Source organism: Chelonus insularis, unplaced genomic scaffold (genome assembly GCF_013357705.1).
Source record: "Chelonus insularis isolate UGA/USDA-ARS -01 unplaced genomic scaffold, ASM1335770v1 contig_135_pilon, whole genome shotgun sequence".
Lineage (NCBI taxonomy): Eukaryota > Metazoa > Arthropoda > Insecta > Hymenoptera > Braconidae > Chelonus > Chelonus insularis.
Window position 1 is genome coordinate 1,827,617 of NW_023276376.1, and position 15,238 is coordinate 1,842,854.

The window sequence follows — 15,238 nt, forward strand, 5'->3', positions numbered from 1 at the left end:
TTTGCAGGTGAATGAAAATACAATATTGAGGTATCATTTAATTCATTCAACAAATTTAATTATTAATATTTTTGTAAAATTAATAAATTTATTAGTTTGGCGAATTATTGTATTATTTTAATTTAGGAATAATAATTTTTCACGAAAATAAATATAAAACGTCAACGACCTCGGAAAAATTGTTCAAGAAAGTGTTTGGAAAAAATCTAAGATGGCGCGCAGAAGATAGTTTAGTGCGCAAGTGATCGAGCAATAAAAGTATTTAGCTTGTAATAACAAAAATAAAATTTGTTTTTTTTTTGTAAAATAATAATTCCAACAACTTTAAATCATTATTTATAACAAATGTTTTAGGAAGTAAAACTTGAGTTAATGTCAAAAATGATAAATTTCTCTTTGTCATGAAAGTGAGATACTGTTAAAATTATTATTATTTCTCTATCTTTGTTATTCTTAACTTCAAGTTGGCTGCTATATGCCAACAACATCCCACACAATCTTTTTTTGGCATTTGTTTATACATGAGTGCAAGTATTAATAGCTGAAGCATAAGTTGAACAAGTAGAGAACGTAGAAATAAAGGTTATATCACGTATAAGTAAGTTTGGATTAAAATTTATATTATCTAAAGTGATTCTGAGGATGGGTCCACCTTGTGATTGGCAGATATCCAAACACAAAGTTGCTCAACGAGGACGGTATTTGTTAGAGTCTGGACAATGGTCTGATTGTAAATTTATTGTTGGTCAAGAACCTCAACAGCAAGTACTTGAGGGCCACAAACTATTTTTGGCCATGTCTAGTCCAGTTTTTGAAGCAATGTTTTATGGAAGTATGGCAGAGAAAACTGATCTTATTCCAATTCGTGATGTTCAACCTGAAGCATTTAAAACTCTTTTAGAATACATTTATACCGATAAGGTGGACTTGGGATCCTTTGAATTAGCATGTGAGCTGTGTTATTGTGCCAAAAAATATATGCTACCATATTTAGTTGAAGAATGTACAAAATATCTATGGTCTGATCTCTCTCCAAATAAAGCATGCAGAGCTTACGAGTTTGCAAAGCTTTTTGAAGAGCCTGTTTTAATGGAAAAATGTTTGAACATAATTTGTACTAAGACAACTGAAGTTTTAAATGAGCCTAGTTGGGAAGAAGTAGAATTGGATACATTATTGACAATTTTTGAAAAAAATGAACTCCAAATTGATTCAGAAATTGAATTATTTGCTGCTACAGAGCGATGGGCAAAAGCAGAATGCACCAGAAAATCATTGAATCCATCAGACACTAAATGTTTAAGATCAGTAATTGGAAATGCATTGTCAAAGATAAGATTCTTAACATTAACTCCTCAGCAATTTGCTGAAGGAACTGGTAGATCTTTATTATTAACAAAAGATGAAGCTTTCGCCATTCTTATGAATGTTTCTTCAAGTGGAAGTAATATTCCTATGCCTGAAGATTTTTCTACTAATCCTCTTCATAGAGGAAAAACTCGAAGGCCCGGAATTCGACGTGCTCAGGTAAAATAATTGCAATAATTACAAATGAGTATTTTTTATTTTTATATTCGATTATTAATCAGTAAAATTTCTTCCAGAAGTTCAATGAACGGATTTTTGGTCAATTCAGTGAGATGAATCCTTCAGATTTTTGGCAAATGCCTCCATCTACTTCATTTAATCCAGCTCCTTACAGTAGCAGTGGTGATAAGCATCTAGAACGTCCTGAAAAAAGCGGTTGCTGGATATCTTATCAAACAATTGTTAACAATGTCAGGAAAGGCCTTGCTAGTTCTTCTTCTAATGATAATATTTCTGTCTTAATTGAAGGAGGAATAAGAGATGGACCTAAATATTATTGCCTACGTTCAATGGGACAACAAGCAGAGTATTTAAATGCTGGAGTGTTGGACTGTTCTGTGACATTTAGTGTTGATAAAAATATTTGTGTAATTGGAGTACAAGTACCTACGCAAGTAGGTTGTGAGGTAAATCTTTTATTATTAACAATAGAAAATAATTATTTAAATTTGTATACTGCATTACTGTTCATTCTATTAACAGGCTAGTAGAATGATAGGATCCCTCGATGGAACCTATACAGAAATTTTATATGCACATTTACTTGATTCTGAGGGATCTCGTTTAACTTATACTCATTTTACGACAAAAGCTACAGCTGGAACTCTAGTAGAAATTGGATTTAATAGGCCTGTCTATATTCAAAAAAATAAGGTGATTATTTATTCATCATTATTTTTTTACTTTAAACCATTGTTAATTAATTTTTTCATATACAAATTTTTTTTAGGTTTATCGTGTAGGAGTAGTTTTTAATAAAGCTGGCTGGTATCCAATTGGTGATTGTGTACAAAGGATGACTTGTGACACTGTCTTTTTCTCTTTTGGAGTTGGAAATGCAACTGACAGCATTCGAGATGGTTTAATACGATCTATAGTTTTTACTTATCATCAATAATGATAGTTAAAGTTTAAAAAACAAACACAACGGATGAAAAAATACTTAGAAAAAATCACGTATTTACAAAATTGTGATATTAAACCCGAACCTACCTTTTTTGCTATCTAAAAATTGAACTTGATCAATATTTTATTTTTTTTTACAATGTACTATAAAAATCGTACTAATACATCTATAAAATTTTTAAAATTTTAATGCGACAAAATGATATGAAAAACAAATAAATTATCTATAAAATGTACAAATTAATTAATTAACATATTATAAATATAATTTTCTCAAACATAATACGTCCACTAACTTTTACAAAAGCAAAATCATTAATAAATTATGGTACAATTGATGAATTTACATCGAATCATGAAATAAAAAAAAATTTATTTATGTAAATTCATAAAAATTTAACAAATTTACAAGTTAATTGTATAAATCATAATTATAAATCATATTTAAATTATTGCTATATTTTATTTATAACAATATATGCTTTTTTATATTTATTTTACAAAGTTATTGGTTATTTTATATTTCATATTCTAGCAAATAATAAAATAGGTTCAATATTTTTTTTTAATATAACAAATATGTCTACGATATAAATGGCTTTGAAATTATAATCGCATGAGTATTAAAAGGATATTCTCAAATTTAAGATGTCTATAAGATTAATTAAAATAATTCTTAAATGTTTAAAAAAATTATCTTGAAAACAAGTTTTAACAATTGATGTGTAAAATAAAATCCGTTATTAATCATAAATATTTTATCACGGATACATATTTTATGTACATAATTTACGGCAATAATTGTAAAATTTTATGAGTAATGTATAATTATTAATTGATTAACTAATTAAGTATAGTGCACAATTAAAACAATACAATTATTGCTATATGATATGTATTTCCTTTTATGAATAGAATTGTAACAGACAAATGTATAAAAAATATTACAAAAATATCGATCTCAAAATAATTCTATGTGTTTATTAATATATAATCATTAAACGACCATCTCATTCATTTAATTACTCTTACTCAGACTTACCCTCAGTGCTTGTGTACTATAAAATCCCAAGTTTCACTCCATCTTAATTTCATTAAATCTTTAGCAGTTAATGGAGTCATTCCGTAACTTAGAACAATGAACTTGCGGAAAATATAAAAGATTAATGCCACCCACAATATTATACTCAGTCTTACTAACGAAATCACAAAATTCCATTGACAATACGTACTATAAAAAAAAAAATTGTGATAAAGATTTTCGGTACCAGTTAAAGAAAAATGATCAACCTTAAAAATGAGAATACTTACTTGATTAAATAATATAAGTGATCGATTGTTGCAGCACAGAGTAATATCTTGAAAATTAAAGCAGGCATGTAATGATGCAAGAATAATGTTCGTTCTACGAAGATGAAAGGAAGATAATGAAGAGCATAACCAGCTAGGAGAACTTCTCCCACGACAGTAAATCTATTCCATTCAGTTTCAGGGATATCAAAGCAACGTCTTCTTCTTCTCATTAAATAAATTACTAGAAGCATGGAGTAAATGAAAACTGACATTGTTCCAGAGTACCACACGACAATATTTCCTAAAAGATGAACTTGAGCCTAAAAAAAAATTTTAAAATCACTTTTTATATATACTCATTATTTCGATAATTGAAGAATAGTTAGGGTTAGTTTTTTTTAACTATTAAAATAATGAGAGCATAGATAAAATTTTAAATACTTACATTACTATCATTAGCAACCCAATAAGCTATTCCTCGGGTCATTAAAGGCCATTCTATTGGACTACTAGAATACATATGACTATTTTGACTTTCCTGACCGCCAAACAACATTTTCAGTTGAAGTTCTATGAATTTTTGCCAAAATGTTAAATGAGTTGCTTTCAAAGGTATCATTTCTGCGTTAATTAATTCACGTTCTCTTTGTTTTTGATCTTCACTTTTGGTATAGCGATGTTCTTCAACATTCCAAACAGCATCAGCTTGTTCAACTATTTTATCAGCAACCACTTCATGCTGATTGAAGCCCCATTCAGGTAATTGTCTTCCACTGAATTTTAATGCATATTCTGTACCAACATGAATCAATCGTACTTGACTCTGAATCGCATACCAAACATCTCCAAGTTGATCTCGATTGACTATCTCTACTCTCCATAGATTTTGAGTAGGCATGGAAACGTTGTAATCAATATAGCACGAGATTTCTTGACTCTGGGGAGTCATTGGAGCTGCTACATCATGGGAATTTAAGGCTCTGCTAGTAATTCCATGAACTAATTGTATAACATCACCATGTTTAAGTGGAACAATAGGTCTAGTGACGACCAGGTCATTGATGTCAGGTCTTTTTATAATCCACCAATTGTTGACGTCTTTGAAAGAGTAACAAGTTACTTGTTGTTGATGAGAACTACCTCTTCCATCAGGATATCTTAATGGGTATAGATGGTTATGACTATGAAGCCAACAAGCTCGACCAAATGTATGTCTTAAAGTGATTTGTGATCCATGTGTTACTTCCATAGGTTGTCCTTTGGTGATACTGGCAAGGCCGCCTTCTAAACTGGCTTGGAAAGCACTAGTCATAACTGCATCGTGAGGTCCAGCTTTTGTCAAGATGGATAGATGAACATAGAAGACTCCAAGATAGATAAAACTAAATGACAATGTGATAACTAACAGTCTAGCAATTAAATGGCTCCATAAGACAACATTGGACAGGGCTTTTCTGGCAAGAAGACTCCAATAATCACGACTTATAATAAAGAGAGCCAAAAATAGTGAATAAAAACCAACATATTTTACACAAAGAGCACAAGTTAAACTAGTTATTCCAGCAGTTAGCCAGATCCACCATGCTATTGATTGTGGGTTATCCATAATTTTTCTAAATTTCATGATACAGAGTAATCCAAATAGTGAAAATTCTATCAAAATACTTTCCATTAAAATAAAACGTGATTGAGTTAATAAAGCATTGTCGAAAAGTAACATTAAGCCAGCAATTGCTGCACTCCATGGTTTTAATCCTATTTCTAGAGCTAAATGATAAGCTGTTGGTAAAATGAAGCTTCCAAATAATGCTGGAATGATTCTAAGTGCAAACAAAGGTACAGAATCCATATAAGGACTTCCTATTCTATCAAATTTAAATTCTCCATCAAATCCGGCAAGATAAGCAGCAGCCGCTACCAACTGTTTGCCTAAAGGTGGATGAGAATCAAAAAAGAATGTATTCTTCATGTATAGTCCAACATATTTCCCATAGTGGAGTTCATCGAAACTGGAAAGTAAAATAGAAAGTGAGTGATTGAAGATAATAGAATAAAATCTCATAACGTGCATTATAGAATAAATAGACTACTTTTAATGATTGACAATTACTTACACAATACTCTTTGGTTCTTCTAACCTATAAAGTCTTGTTAAAACTCCAAAAATTAATAAAATAACAGCCACGACATCAAATTCTAAACTAATAACAATTCTTTTTGGAGGAATAAGAATTTCATGCCATGATTTACGTGTTTCAGTTGTCGTGTCTAACTGATCACTGTTCTAAATTTGAAAAAACATCACAATTAATAATAAACATCAACAATATATAAAATATACTTATTTAATTAAAATTAATTGTCCTTACCTCATCTTGTGGAATTTGTTGACTATTCATTTGTGTAGAATTCAGACTTTCAAAATTTGCTCTATCTTGATTAATTTGTTTATTATTATCATGGTTTTTACCTTTTCTATTCCTTAAATCCATAATAAATATAATAAAAAGAACATTTGGATTTTGCCACGTGAAATTTTAATGATTTAATGAGTTTTCACTGAAAACAACCAAGCCATAACGGATCATAGTTTTGTTAAAGCTGGAAAGAACAGTTATTTTGTCGGTGAGACACTGACACACGTACAGTGCATCTTCATGAAACCCCCGCCATGCTTTCTATTCTATCTCTCCACCACCATTTTTCATTGCGTGCATGAGCTCCAATAGCTTCTTACGCTTCACCAGTACAATAAATAGCAATTGGTCGGTTGTAAAACTCGAAACGAGCTAATCGTGTTTTTTATGACATTTCTTGACAAAAGTCTAATGGTTATGCGGTGTTTATCATTTTTATTTAATGTGAATTGTGTTTGAAATTTAATCATTTGACTACAGTTATTTACAAACAAACAATAGTGTGTTTTGAAATCGAAATGTTTGACTTTTATAGTAAAGTTGTTTTAAATGCTTTGTTAATTTATATAATTGTTATAAAAACAGTTACTCCAAATGTTATTAACAAAAAACCAGGAGCATATAATAGTTGGATTTCTGATCAAGGATTGTATGATTCTAATGATGATATTACAATTTTAAATGTTACTAATTTTAAAAATACTATTTATGGAAGTAAAAATGCTTGGATAGTTGAATTTTACAATGCATATTGTGGACACTGTCAAAAGTTTGCTCCGATATGGAAAGCTGTAGCACGAGGAATAGTAGGTAATAATAAGTGATGTTATTTTGTTTCTATGACTGTTAAATTGGTCGTCAATTTGACTGTTGTGTTGAATCAACTTCATTAAACACACAATAAATTCTGAAAGAGATAAATCATAATATGTTGAATTAATTGTTTCTGAAAAGATTAACGCTGATGTGATAATTCTGTTCAATTATAGAATTAAAGAGGTTATATTTTACTTCAAGTATAAATACGAGATCAACGATAGCTAGTTGATAACATCCTTAGTTGTATGATAGTTATATCTTTATTCATAATTTATTTGTTTATTTTTCAGGCTGGAAAGACATAATTGAAGTAGCAGCTGTAGATTGTGCCGATTATGATAACAATGCTTTGTGTAGAGATCATAAAGTAATACATTATCCTACAATAAGATACTTTCCTCCTTATTCTAAGCCCGAAATGGTAGGAGAAAATGTAGAAAAAGGAGACAGTGAAGAAACCATGAGGCATAAAATAATTGCACAATTGCAAAAAGAACAGATTGAAGAAAAAGGTGTTTCATGGCCCAATATAACACCTTATAGGTAAAAATGTTATTTTTAAATAACTTGATTTAATATCATTTAATAACATTAATTAAATATAATGACTCAGAATTATTGTTTGAAAATAATATATTATCAGCTAATTTACCACTTCGTTACGTAAATAATAATGTATTAAATAATCATCTTCTAGGAGCTCAGAACCACATGATACATGGAAAGGGGTTCCTGATACAGTTTTATATAAATTTTATCTATTTGAAGAGAGTGATTCCTTTTTAGGATCAGAAGTAATTTTAGATTTACGTAATATAACTAATATTCAAATTCGCCGTATAATTTGTAATGGCCAGTGGCTTTGTATGATGCATAAAATAACAAATTTTCCAGCACTAGTGGTTTACAGTCGAGATGGAAACCACAGTAGATTAAAAATATCTGTGCCAACAAGGCTGGGTGTTGCACAAGTAGTTGAAGATTATTTGAAGTCTAAAGGATTGATAATTAATGCAAAAGAAATAAATGAGCCGATAATACATGAAAAAACACAAATAGTGAGAAGAAATCAAACAAATACTTCATTTAAATTTATTGGAGATGTACTCTATCAAGCAGATTTAGATTTAGCATTAAAATATTCATTAGAAAGAGAAATTCCACTGGTGAAAACAATTGATGGATTGAAAATGAAAGCCTTGAAAGATTATTTGAGAGCTTTAGCCTTATATTTTCCAATGAAGCATGGTAATCCCGCTTATCTTCCATTCATTCGTGATGCAATTGAAAACAAAACGATGATTAGTGGAGGCGATTTTCGAGAATTAGTTGAATCAGCTGAAAAAAAAATGCATCCAGTTTATTCCGGAAAAGAACAGTGGATCAGCTGCAAAGGAAGCATTTCTAATCGACGAGGTTATCCTTGTGGACTTTGGAGTTTATTCCATACTCTGACGGTCAATTATGCGGCTGCTGATGAAGAAGATACTCCAGTTGATACTCCAGAAAGAATTTTAGCAGTAATGTATGGATATATAAAGAATTTTTTTGGCTGTTCTGATTGTGCTGAACATTTTGTTGAGATGGCAGAGAAGCAGAAATTATTTGAAGTTGAAAGTACTGATGAAGCTGTGCTCTGGCTTTGGAGAGCACACAATCAAGTTAATTCACGCCTCTCTGGTGATATTACTGAAGATCCTGAGTTTCCGAAAATTCAATATCCATCGAAGAAAGATTGCCCACAGTGTAGAAATGACGATGGTACTTGGAATGAAGTTCAAGTATTTAATTATCTTAAGAAAAAGTATACAACGATTCAGTCAGATACTTCTGTAGCCGAATTACATCTTGATAGAGATGAATTTACACGTAGCAGAAATGTTACAGATCAACATAAAGTAGGATGGGACTTTACAGTTTTTGATATAAGTATTTGTGTAATTATTTATATTCTTTCAGCAACTATTCTCGTTCTCGTCTGTATAAAATTTGTCGTTAAACGTTCTTCCAAAAAGAAATTACAAATACAAAACCTGTTGGGAAAGGTATAGATCATAATATATTTATATTATTGTGATAATGTGATTTTACTTTTATTTAGTTGTACATACCAGTACATTTAGATCATATAAGTATTTTTAAGCCTTTTAGAATTCATCGTTTATCGGTGTCGACTGTTATATACATACAAAAAAAGTTGCGAATTAATTAATAATTATTAATTAATTATTAATATTTTCATCTAAGACTCGACTTCTTTTATGCAATATTTTATTTTGTACCTAGACTTTACGAAAAAGTTTCGGTTAATGAAAATTTTATAAAATATTTAATATATATTTCATGTATTCTTTTATACTCCACTTCCTCAATGATTTATTATAAACCATTATCGCCTAGTAATAATAATTATTATATTATAATAAAGCGTTAAATTTATTAATTTAAAACAACACAATTGTAAATAAATGTGACTTTTTTGTTTTTCCTGATACAGTTATTTATAAAAAAAAGTTAATTTCAAATTTATAACCATAAAATTTTTTTAACGTCAAATAATTAGACTTTTTTTGATAATCAAAATTTTCGTATTATTTTCAATAAGCAATATTATTGAAAGATATTCTAAGTAATAGTCTAAAAAATGAAGCTATTTAATTAAGATATAGTGGAAAATATATTTTTTTTATTTTGTTTGATGAGAAAAAAGTATTATTTTAACTTTTCCAAGCAGAAAAATTACAGGTAGTCAATACTGAATTAACTTGATATGATTTTAGAACAATCTATTAAATAAATTGAAAGTTTACAGTAAGCTACAATCGGATTAGAAATTTCCATTTTTGACGGCTGATTAAATTTAACACGTATCAAAGATGGTATCGACTACCATTCGAGGTCAATAGGCCGCTTTGATTCTAAATATATCTGAATGAAACCGAGGAAATTTAAGATTTAAGTGCATGATCTAAAGAGGCCAAAGGTAAACGATTAATTGCTCAATCTTTAGATTACTAGAAGAGTCTATCAGGATTAGAATATGAAAAATCTGATAACCATGAGTCAAGCTACTCAGAGAAGTTGAACTGTTTTCGGCTAGTTACCTTTCTTTACCTACATTCATTCACGTTCATCAGGGTGCTGCCTGGTACGCTGATGTTTGTATCCCCTCTTTTACTATTTCTATCGACACCCACATTGTTGTATTCTTACCTGTGCTTTCCTCCCTCGTTGATCTTATCCTTAACCCGTTTGTCTACTCGCGCCTGCGGAATTCCGCAACCTCATGCCACACATTCACTTACACGAGTCCACTAAATGTCAGAACTTTCTTTGAGAATTTTACTTCTGCTTTTACCGATCCAATTGCTTAGCTCTTTCATTCCAGTCTAGATTGCTGCTTCCATTGAGCAACTACGAGCTTATCATAAGTCTAGTGAGATTGGAGGATCTTAAGATGATGATGTGCTATTCGTTACATTATGAGGTCGATTTTTTTTAAGAAGCTTAAAGAAAAAAAGGGGGAAAAAGAAAAGAAAAAAAAGGGGAGGTAACGAAAACGGCAACAGGTAGATTATGATATTTTTTAAGATTCTAGATGAATGAATTAAAATTATTAAGTTTTGTGGAGTTATTGAAAACACATGAGTACCAAAGATGAAGTTTCCGATGTTGAAGAAAAAAAGGAAACGGTGGAAGAAGTTCAAGAAAATCAAGATTTAACAGAATTGAATGAAAATAATGACACTTCTGTGGAAGGTTGGTAGCTTTTTTTTTTCAATGAATGAATTTATTTTTTTTTTAATTACATAATTTCATATAATTATAAAATTTAAAAGAGCAATTAAAATTTTATCAAATAAAATGGAATGTTATATGCATGTAGATCACGAGTATAGATATTCATGTTCTAAGAACATTTAAAATTATTTCATTGCCACTTACAACACGTTTTCTTGATAGCGAAGCTTAAAAATACTGATGAAAGTATTATTTTTATTATCTTTTAATATTTGCATGAATTATTTGAATTTAAAAATACTTATTTATATTTATAGTAGACATAAACAAATCATTATCCAACAAATAAAATAAAATTTAGAAACTTTTAAAACATGAAATTTATGTATGTTTTATTTTGATACAAGTTCCAGTACCTCTAGCTCTTTCATCTACTCTTCATGAACGTTTTCTACAAATAAAGCAAATTGTCAAGGATGCTATTGCAGCAAACCATACTTTCATGATCTACGGCCGTGCCAAGGTAATTCGTGACTGTCTACTAAAGAGAGGATGGATCGAGAAATTTTATCGAAGGAACAGTAATGGTGAACAAACGAAACATCGACAATTGATTGCGCGAACGTCTCGTCGTTCACGACCTCGGAATGTTTTAGCTACTGATCAGCTCCTGCAGAATCATCAACAAACCCATCTCCAGCAGCAACAACAGCAGCAATCCGTTCCTCAAGCTCAGCAGCATGTAGGTGTTGATTCTAGTCCTGTGGTTCTTCTTTCGGGTATTGGAGATCTCAAGGATGAGCAGAGCCAAAGATTATTGATGTCTAAAATGCTTGCCAATCATACTGTCAATTTTCTATGGAATTCTGGATCAGATTGGCCTGGATGGCCATCTCAAGAAAATAAATCGACTATTTTTAATCGATTTTCAAGAGCTGGATTTACTTCTAAGGTATCTTGACAACTTCTTTTCACTTTATACTGATAAGATTGTTTTGTTAAAAAGTTTAAACTAATCACATTATATTTTCAGGTTGGATTATGTTCAAACGTCAGACAGATGCATTGGTATTATGAACCAGGGGTTGCCAATACACTTTTCCCTCGATGTTACAATATTTGCCAACCCGATCACTTGCATGCTTTCATTGATGATTTTAGGTACTTTTAAAATAGCTAATATTGAGTTGCAATAAATAATTAATTAATCAATTTTTATAATGGATTTAAATAGACTCACTGCATGTGTAAGCCTTCTAAAGTGGTTTATGGAGAAAACAGATACTGAGGGTGAAAATTCAATTATATCATCAACGGGATTAGTACCTCTGAAAGCGCTTGATTTTGCAATTAGGCGATGCAGTGATTTTATTGCTGCTCAAGCTCATGAAGATATTGATAAAGAAGGTGAAAGAGTCTGGTCTCATCAATGGGATCAGTTTATCTGCTGGTATTATAAAATCATTCATAATGAAACCGTCTTTCTTGGTGTTAATACATCTCTACAAGTTAGTATTTACCTTTATAAATTTTATTTTTTTATGAAATTAATATTTAAATACCTAAAAATCATGCAAATCTGGAATTTAATTTTTTTTACAATGAAACTTTTTCCTGAATAACTGAATGATATTATGTAAAATGATAAAATAGTTTGTATTTATGTATAATTTTTTTGATACCAATTCCTGTATTTTCTAGTATAAATTAATTTAATTCTTCTATCAACACTATTGTTAAAACTATCAGTATGTATGGAAAAAATTTTTTCTAGTATTCATTCAATTGCTGTTTAGAGGGATAAACATGCAAACTTTAGAGATATTTTTTAAACTTGAAAATTAAAAAGGAATATTATTCGCTGTTCTAGAAGTACACAATTGCCGCAAAGCATATTCTAAAAAAAATAAGAAAATATTGGCATCAATTCGACATGGATGGAGTCCTAAATATATGGATCCTAAAACCTGGTAATAAAAGTCGAGGACGTGGTATTGTTTTAATGAACAAACTCGAAGATGTCGTGGCAAAAGTTAATCCAGCAAATAAGTCCGACACTCGTTATGTCGTTCAAAAGTATATTGGTAATGTGATTTTTTTATGTAAGTCAGTAATTGTTTAATAATTATTTATACTTTGTAATGATAGAGAAGCCATTATTAATATACAGTACAAAGTTTGACATCAGACAATGGTTCATCGTGACTTGCGCTCAGCCCCTGACATTATGGATGTACAGGTGCGTTTGGTACTGTCGCGTGTTAGACAATTCTAAAAATAGTATGCTAATGAATTCACAATAGAATTACATCTTTCGGATCTCTTATGCAGATATGCTTGTTTTAACCATTACGTGTTCAAATTGTATACACGGCCAATCAAAAGTTTTTACGTTTTTTCTGTCTTTCAAAAATGAAAATTCAGGTCGAGCTGTTTTCTATTTTTAAACTTTATTCTTTACAATCAACACGAATGAATTTGCACAACTTCAACAATACTTTAATTTGCTCTACTTTATGGTTCAATTGACCTGAATTATTTTTTTGTTGGTATTGCTCTTTTTCAGGGAAAGTTACCTAAGATTTTGCTCTCAGGAATTTCGACTTGATGATTTACATGAATCTATTCATTTGAGCAATCATGCAGTACAATGCAAGTATAAAAATAGTCCCGATCGTGATCCAGCACTTCCTGTTGAAAATATGTGGGATGCTACGACTTTCAAGCAATTTTTAAAGTACTATTAATTATTAATTTAAATACATGGATGAATTTTTAAATTGACCAACTTGTAAAATTGTTTTATAATTATTAACAAGATCTCAAGGCCACAGTGACGTTTGGGAAGAATTAATTTATCCGGGAATGAAGCAAGGATTGGTTGGATCATTGTTAGCTAGCCAGGAAGCAATGGATCGTAGAAAAAATAGCTTTGAGCTCTACGGAGCTGATTTCATGGTGATGGAAGATTTTTCTGTATGGTTAATTGAAATTAACAGCCATCCAGACATGAGTAACAGCACGAGTGTAACAACTCGTCTTTGTAAACAAGTTATGGAAGATACAGTCAAGGGTACAGAAATTTCATATCATTTATTTCATAGAAATAAATTATTTATCTATTTTTTCTTTATTGCAGTTGTTATAGATTTTCGAGAAGATAAAAATGCTAGTACTGGATTATTTGAATTGGTTTATAAACAGAGAATGCCAAGTTGTCAGCCTTATTGTGGCACTGCACTTGCTATTCAGGGAACACGAATAAATACCAGTGAAAAGAAACATAGTCCTGATGCTAAATTTATACCCAAACTACCACTAGTATGTCTATTAAATAAACTTCATTGATAATATAATCAACTAGTATTATTTTAATAGTTCAATAAGATAATAAATTAATAAATGTTTTCATAGAACTGTCCATCAAGGAAGAAGTCTACAGCGAATACATATATTGGACCAGTCATAGTTGACCTCATTGAAGAATTAGAGATTCAATTAGACCGTGAATTATATACTTATTACAAAGGAAATTCTTCGGATGAGTCCAATTATCCTTCACCAATTGCAACCACGCCCATTGCTCCATCTTCACCAAACCTTTTAGCTCCTATTCCTGTACCTTCTCTTTCTACTGATAGTCCTAACTCAATAAAAACTACTTCTGGTAGCTCTAGGATTTATCCCACACCAAAATCACCTGTACCAGTAAGTCTAATTATTTAATAATGTTTTCGAAAATGAGATAAATAAATAAATCATATAACTTTTAATACAGATTGAAATTAAAAGCAAACCGATTAAAAATTCTCCTCATAAAGCTCCGGTAAAATTGAAAAAAGTTGTAAAGGAAAAATTAAAAAATGCAGAAACAGCATCAGCAAAGCAAAATAGTACGTCTAAGGTTATAAAAAATCAAAGAGAGTTGGCAAAAACTGCCGGAGAATTTCGAACAGAAAAATCTACAAAAAAAAAGATTCATAATGAAGATAAAGTAATTAAAATTAATATAATCATTTATAAATAAATTATAAATAAATTGGAAATTTTTTTTAGTCGATTGGCAAAGCAATGAGGAATGCAATGAATAAATACAAAAAATATGGATCTATTCCATTGGATATTACAACACTGCCATCCTTAGTAATCCCAGGGAGACCAGGAACACGTGTTATCAGGACAGCTGTCAATAATAAGTTGAAAAGTGCTGTAAGTAATCAGAAGAAGCGAGAGGATGAAACAGAAATGACAGATATGTATGCTATAGGTCTTGGATTAACTAAGTGAAGTGATTTTAATTAACAACCTCTTTTCTGTACATAAAATTATAAATTCTGCTCATAATTACAAATAGATAGCTAATAAAAATTAGTAATAAATAATAATAAGGAATTAATTATTGATTGAAGATAAAATGAAAACACAGAATTATAAAAAATTGTTTATGTTACAAGTAACAGTGTTATTGATTAAAC

General features: G+C 30.2%; 4 protein-coding genes across 12 annotated transcripts; 3 read left to right on the forward strand and 1 right to left on the reverse strand.

Annotated features, from left to right (window-relative positions):
• Nucleotides 1-205: 205 nt before the first annotated feature.
• Nucleotides 206-2,831, forward strand: LOC118074516 (BTB/POZ domain-containing protein 1). 4 transcript variants are annotated; one of them, XM_035095781.1, is made up of 5 exons: nucleotides 206-1,527; nucleotides 1,605-1,743; nucleotides 1,837-1,994; nucleotides 2,071-2,241; nucleotides 2,318-2,831. In XM_035095781.1, the coding sequence occupies exons 1-5, from the start codon at nucleotides 643-645 to the stop codon at nucleotides 2,483-2,485; spliced, it is 1,521 nt and encodes a 506-aa protein (XP_034951672.1). In that variant the 5' UTR covers nucleotides 206-642; the 3' UTR covers nucleotides 2,486-2,831. The 4 variants fall into 4 exon arrangements, with proteins under 4 accessions (XP_034951672.1, XP_034951671.1, XP_034951669.1 ...); XM_035095779.1 differs by having other exon boundaries at nucleotides 222-269; nucleotides 355-1,527; nucleotides 1,605-1,994; nucleotides 2,318-2,830; XM_035095780.1 differs by having other exon boundaries at nucleotides 1,608-1,994.
• Nucleotides 2,832-3,275: 444 nt separating this feature from the next.
• On the reverse strand, nucleotides 3,276-6,571 carry rt (Protein O-mannosyltransferase rt). The gene is made up of 5 exons (XM_035095653.1): nucleotides 6,156-6,571; nucleotides 5,901-6,070; nucleotides 4,232-5,795; nucleotides 3,805-4,106; nucleotides 3,276-3,724 (listed from the first exon to the last, which is right to left on the reverse strand). Exons 1-5 carry the CDS (start codon nucleotides 6,276-6,278, stop codon nucleotides 3,538-3,540), a joined length of 2,346 nt encoding a protein of 781 aa, XP_034951544.1. The 5' UTR covers nucleotides 6,279-6,571; the 3' UTR covers nucleotides 3,276-3,537.
• LOC118074444 (sulfhydryl oxidase 2-like) lies at nucleotides 6,463-9,099 on the forward strand. Its single transcript, XM_035095655.1, has 3 exons — nucleotides 6,463-7,013; nucleotides 7,313-7,565; nucleotides 7,720-9,099. The coding sequence occupies exons 1-3, from the start codon at nucleotides 6,722-6,724 to the stop codon at nucleotides 9,071-9,073; spliced, it is 1,899 nt and encodes a 632-aa protein (XP_034951546.1). The 5' UTR covers nucleotides 6,463-6,721; the 3' UTR covers nucleotides 9,074-9,099.
• Nucleotides 9,100-9,692: 593 nt separating this feature from the next.
• Nucleotides 9,693-15,230, forward strand: LOC118074403 (tubulin glycylase 3A-like). Of its 6 annotated transcripts, XM_035095588.1 has the most exons (16): nucleotides 9,693-9,767; nucleotides 9,835-10,170; nucleotides 10,411-10,572; nucleotides 10,644-10,781; nucleotides 11,171-11,350; nucleotides 11,420-11,715; nucleotides 11,797-11,924; nucleotides 11,998-12,271; nucleotides 12,634-12,847; nucleotides 12,912-13,002; nucleotides 13,330-13,500; nucleotides 13,583-13,836; nucleotides 13,903-14,084; nucleotides 14,178-14,471; nucleotides 14,542-14,757; nucleotides 14,820-15,228. In XM_035095588.1, the coding sequence occupies exons 4-16, from the start codon at nucleotides 10,667-10,669 to the stop codon at nucleotides 15,048-15,050; spliced, it is 2,646 nt and encodes an 881-aa protein (XP_034951479.1). In that variant the 5' UTR covers nucleotides 9,693-9,767; nucleotides 9,835-10,170; nucleotides 10,411-10,572; nucleotides 10,644-10,666; the 3' UTR covers nucleotides 15,051-15,228. The 6 variants fall into 6 exon arrangements, with proteins under 6 accessions (XP_034951479.1, XP_034951475.1, XP_034951477.1 ...); XM_035095584.1 differs by having other exon boundaries at nucleotides 11,171-11,715; nucleotides 14,820-15,230; XM_035095586.1 differs by having other exon boundaries at nucleotides 10,416-10,572; nucleotides 11,171-11,715; nucleotides 14,820-15,230.
• Nucleotides 15,231-15,238: the final 8 nt, after the last annotated feature.

Bases quoted from the DNA above. Each gene is read 5' to 3' on its own strand.
- LOC118074516 (XM_035095778.1), top strand. From the start codon at position 643: ATGGGTCCACCTTGTGATTGGCAGATATCCAAACACAAAGTTGCTCAA. The intron at 1,528-1,604 runs GTAAAATAATTG...AATTTCTTCCAG, and splicing joins CCGGAATTCGACGTGCTCAG to AAGTTCAATGAACGGATTTT. The intron at 1,995-2,070 runs GTAAATCTTTTA...TTCTATTAACAG, and splicing joins CTACGCAAGTAGGTTGTGAG to GCTAGTAGAATGATAGGATC.
- rt (XM_035095653.1), bottom strand. From the start codon at position 6,278: ATGGATTTAAGGAATAGAAAAGGTAAAAACCATGATAATAATAAACAA. The intron at 4,107-4,231 runs GTAAGTATTTAA...ATTTTTTTTTAG, and splicing joins GGGTTGCTAATGATAGTAAT to GCTCAAGTTCATCTTTTAGG. The intron at 3,725-3,804 runs GTAAGTATTCTC...TTTTTTTTATAG, and splicing joins CACTTATATTATTTAATCAA to TACGTATTGTCAATGGAATT.
- LOC118074444 (XM_035095655.1), top strand. From the start codon at position 6,722: ATGTTTGACTTTTATAGTAAAGTTGTTTTAAATGCTTTGTTAATTTAT. The intron at 7,014-7,312 runs GTAATAATAAGT...TTTATTTTTCAG, and splicing joins TGTAGCACGAGGAATAGTAG to GCTGGAAAGACATAATTGAA. The intron at 7,566-7,719 runs GTAAAAATGTTA...ATCATCTTCTAG, and splicing joins CCCAATATAACACCTTATAG to GAGCTCAGAACCACATGATA.
- LOC118074403 (XM_035095584.1), top strand. From the start codon at position 10,667: ATGAGTACCAAAGATGAAGTTTCCGATGTTGAAGAAAAAAAGGAAACG. The intron at 12,272-12,633 runs GTTAGTATTTAC...TCGCTGTTCTAG, and splicing joins GTGTTAATACATCTCTACAA to AAGTACACAATTGCCGCAAA. The intron at 14,472-14,541 runs GTAAGTCTAATT...CTTTTAATACAG, and splicing joins CACCAAAATCACCTGTACCA to ATTGAAATTAAAAGCAAACC.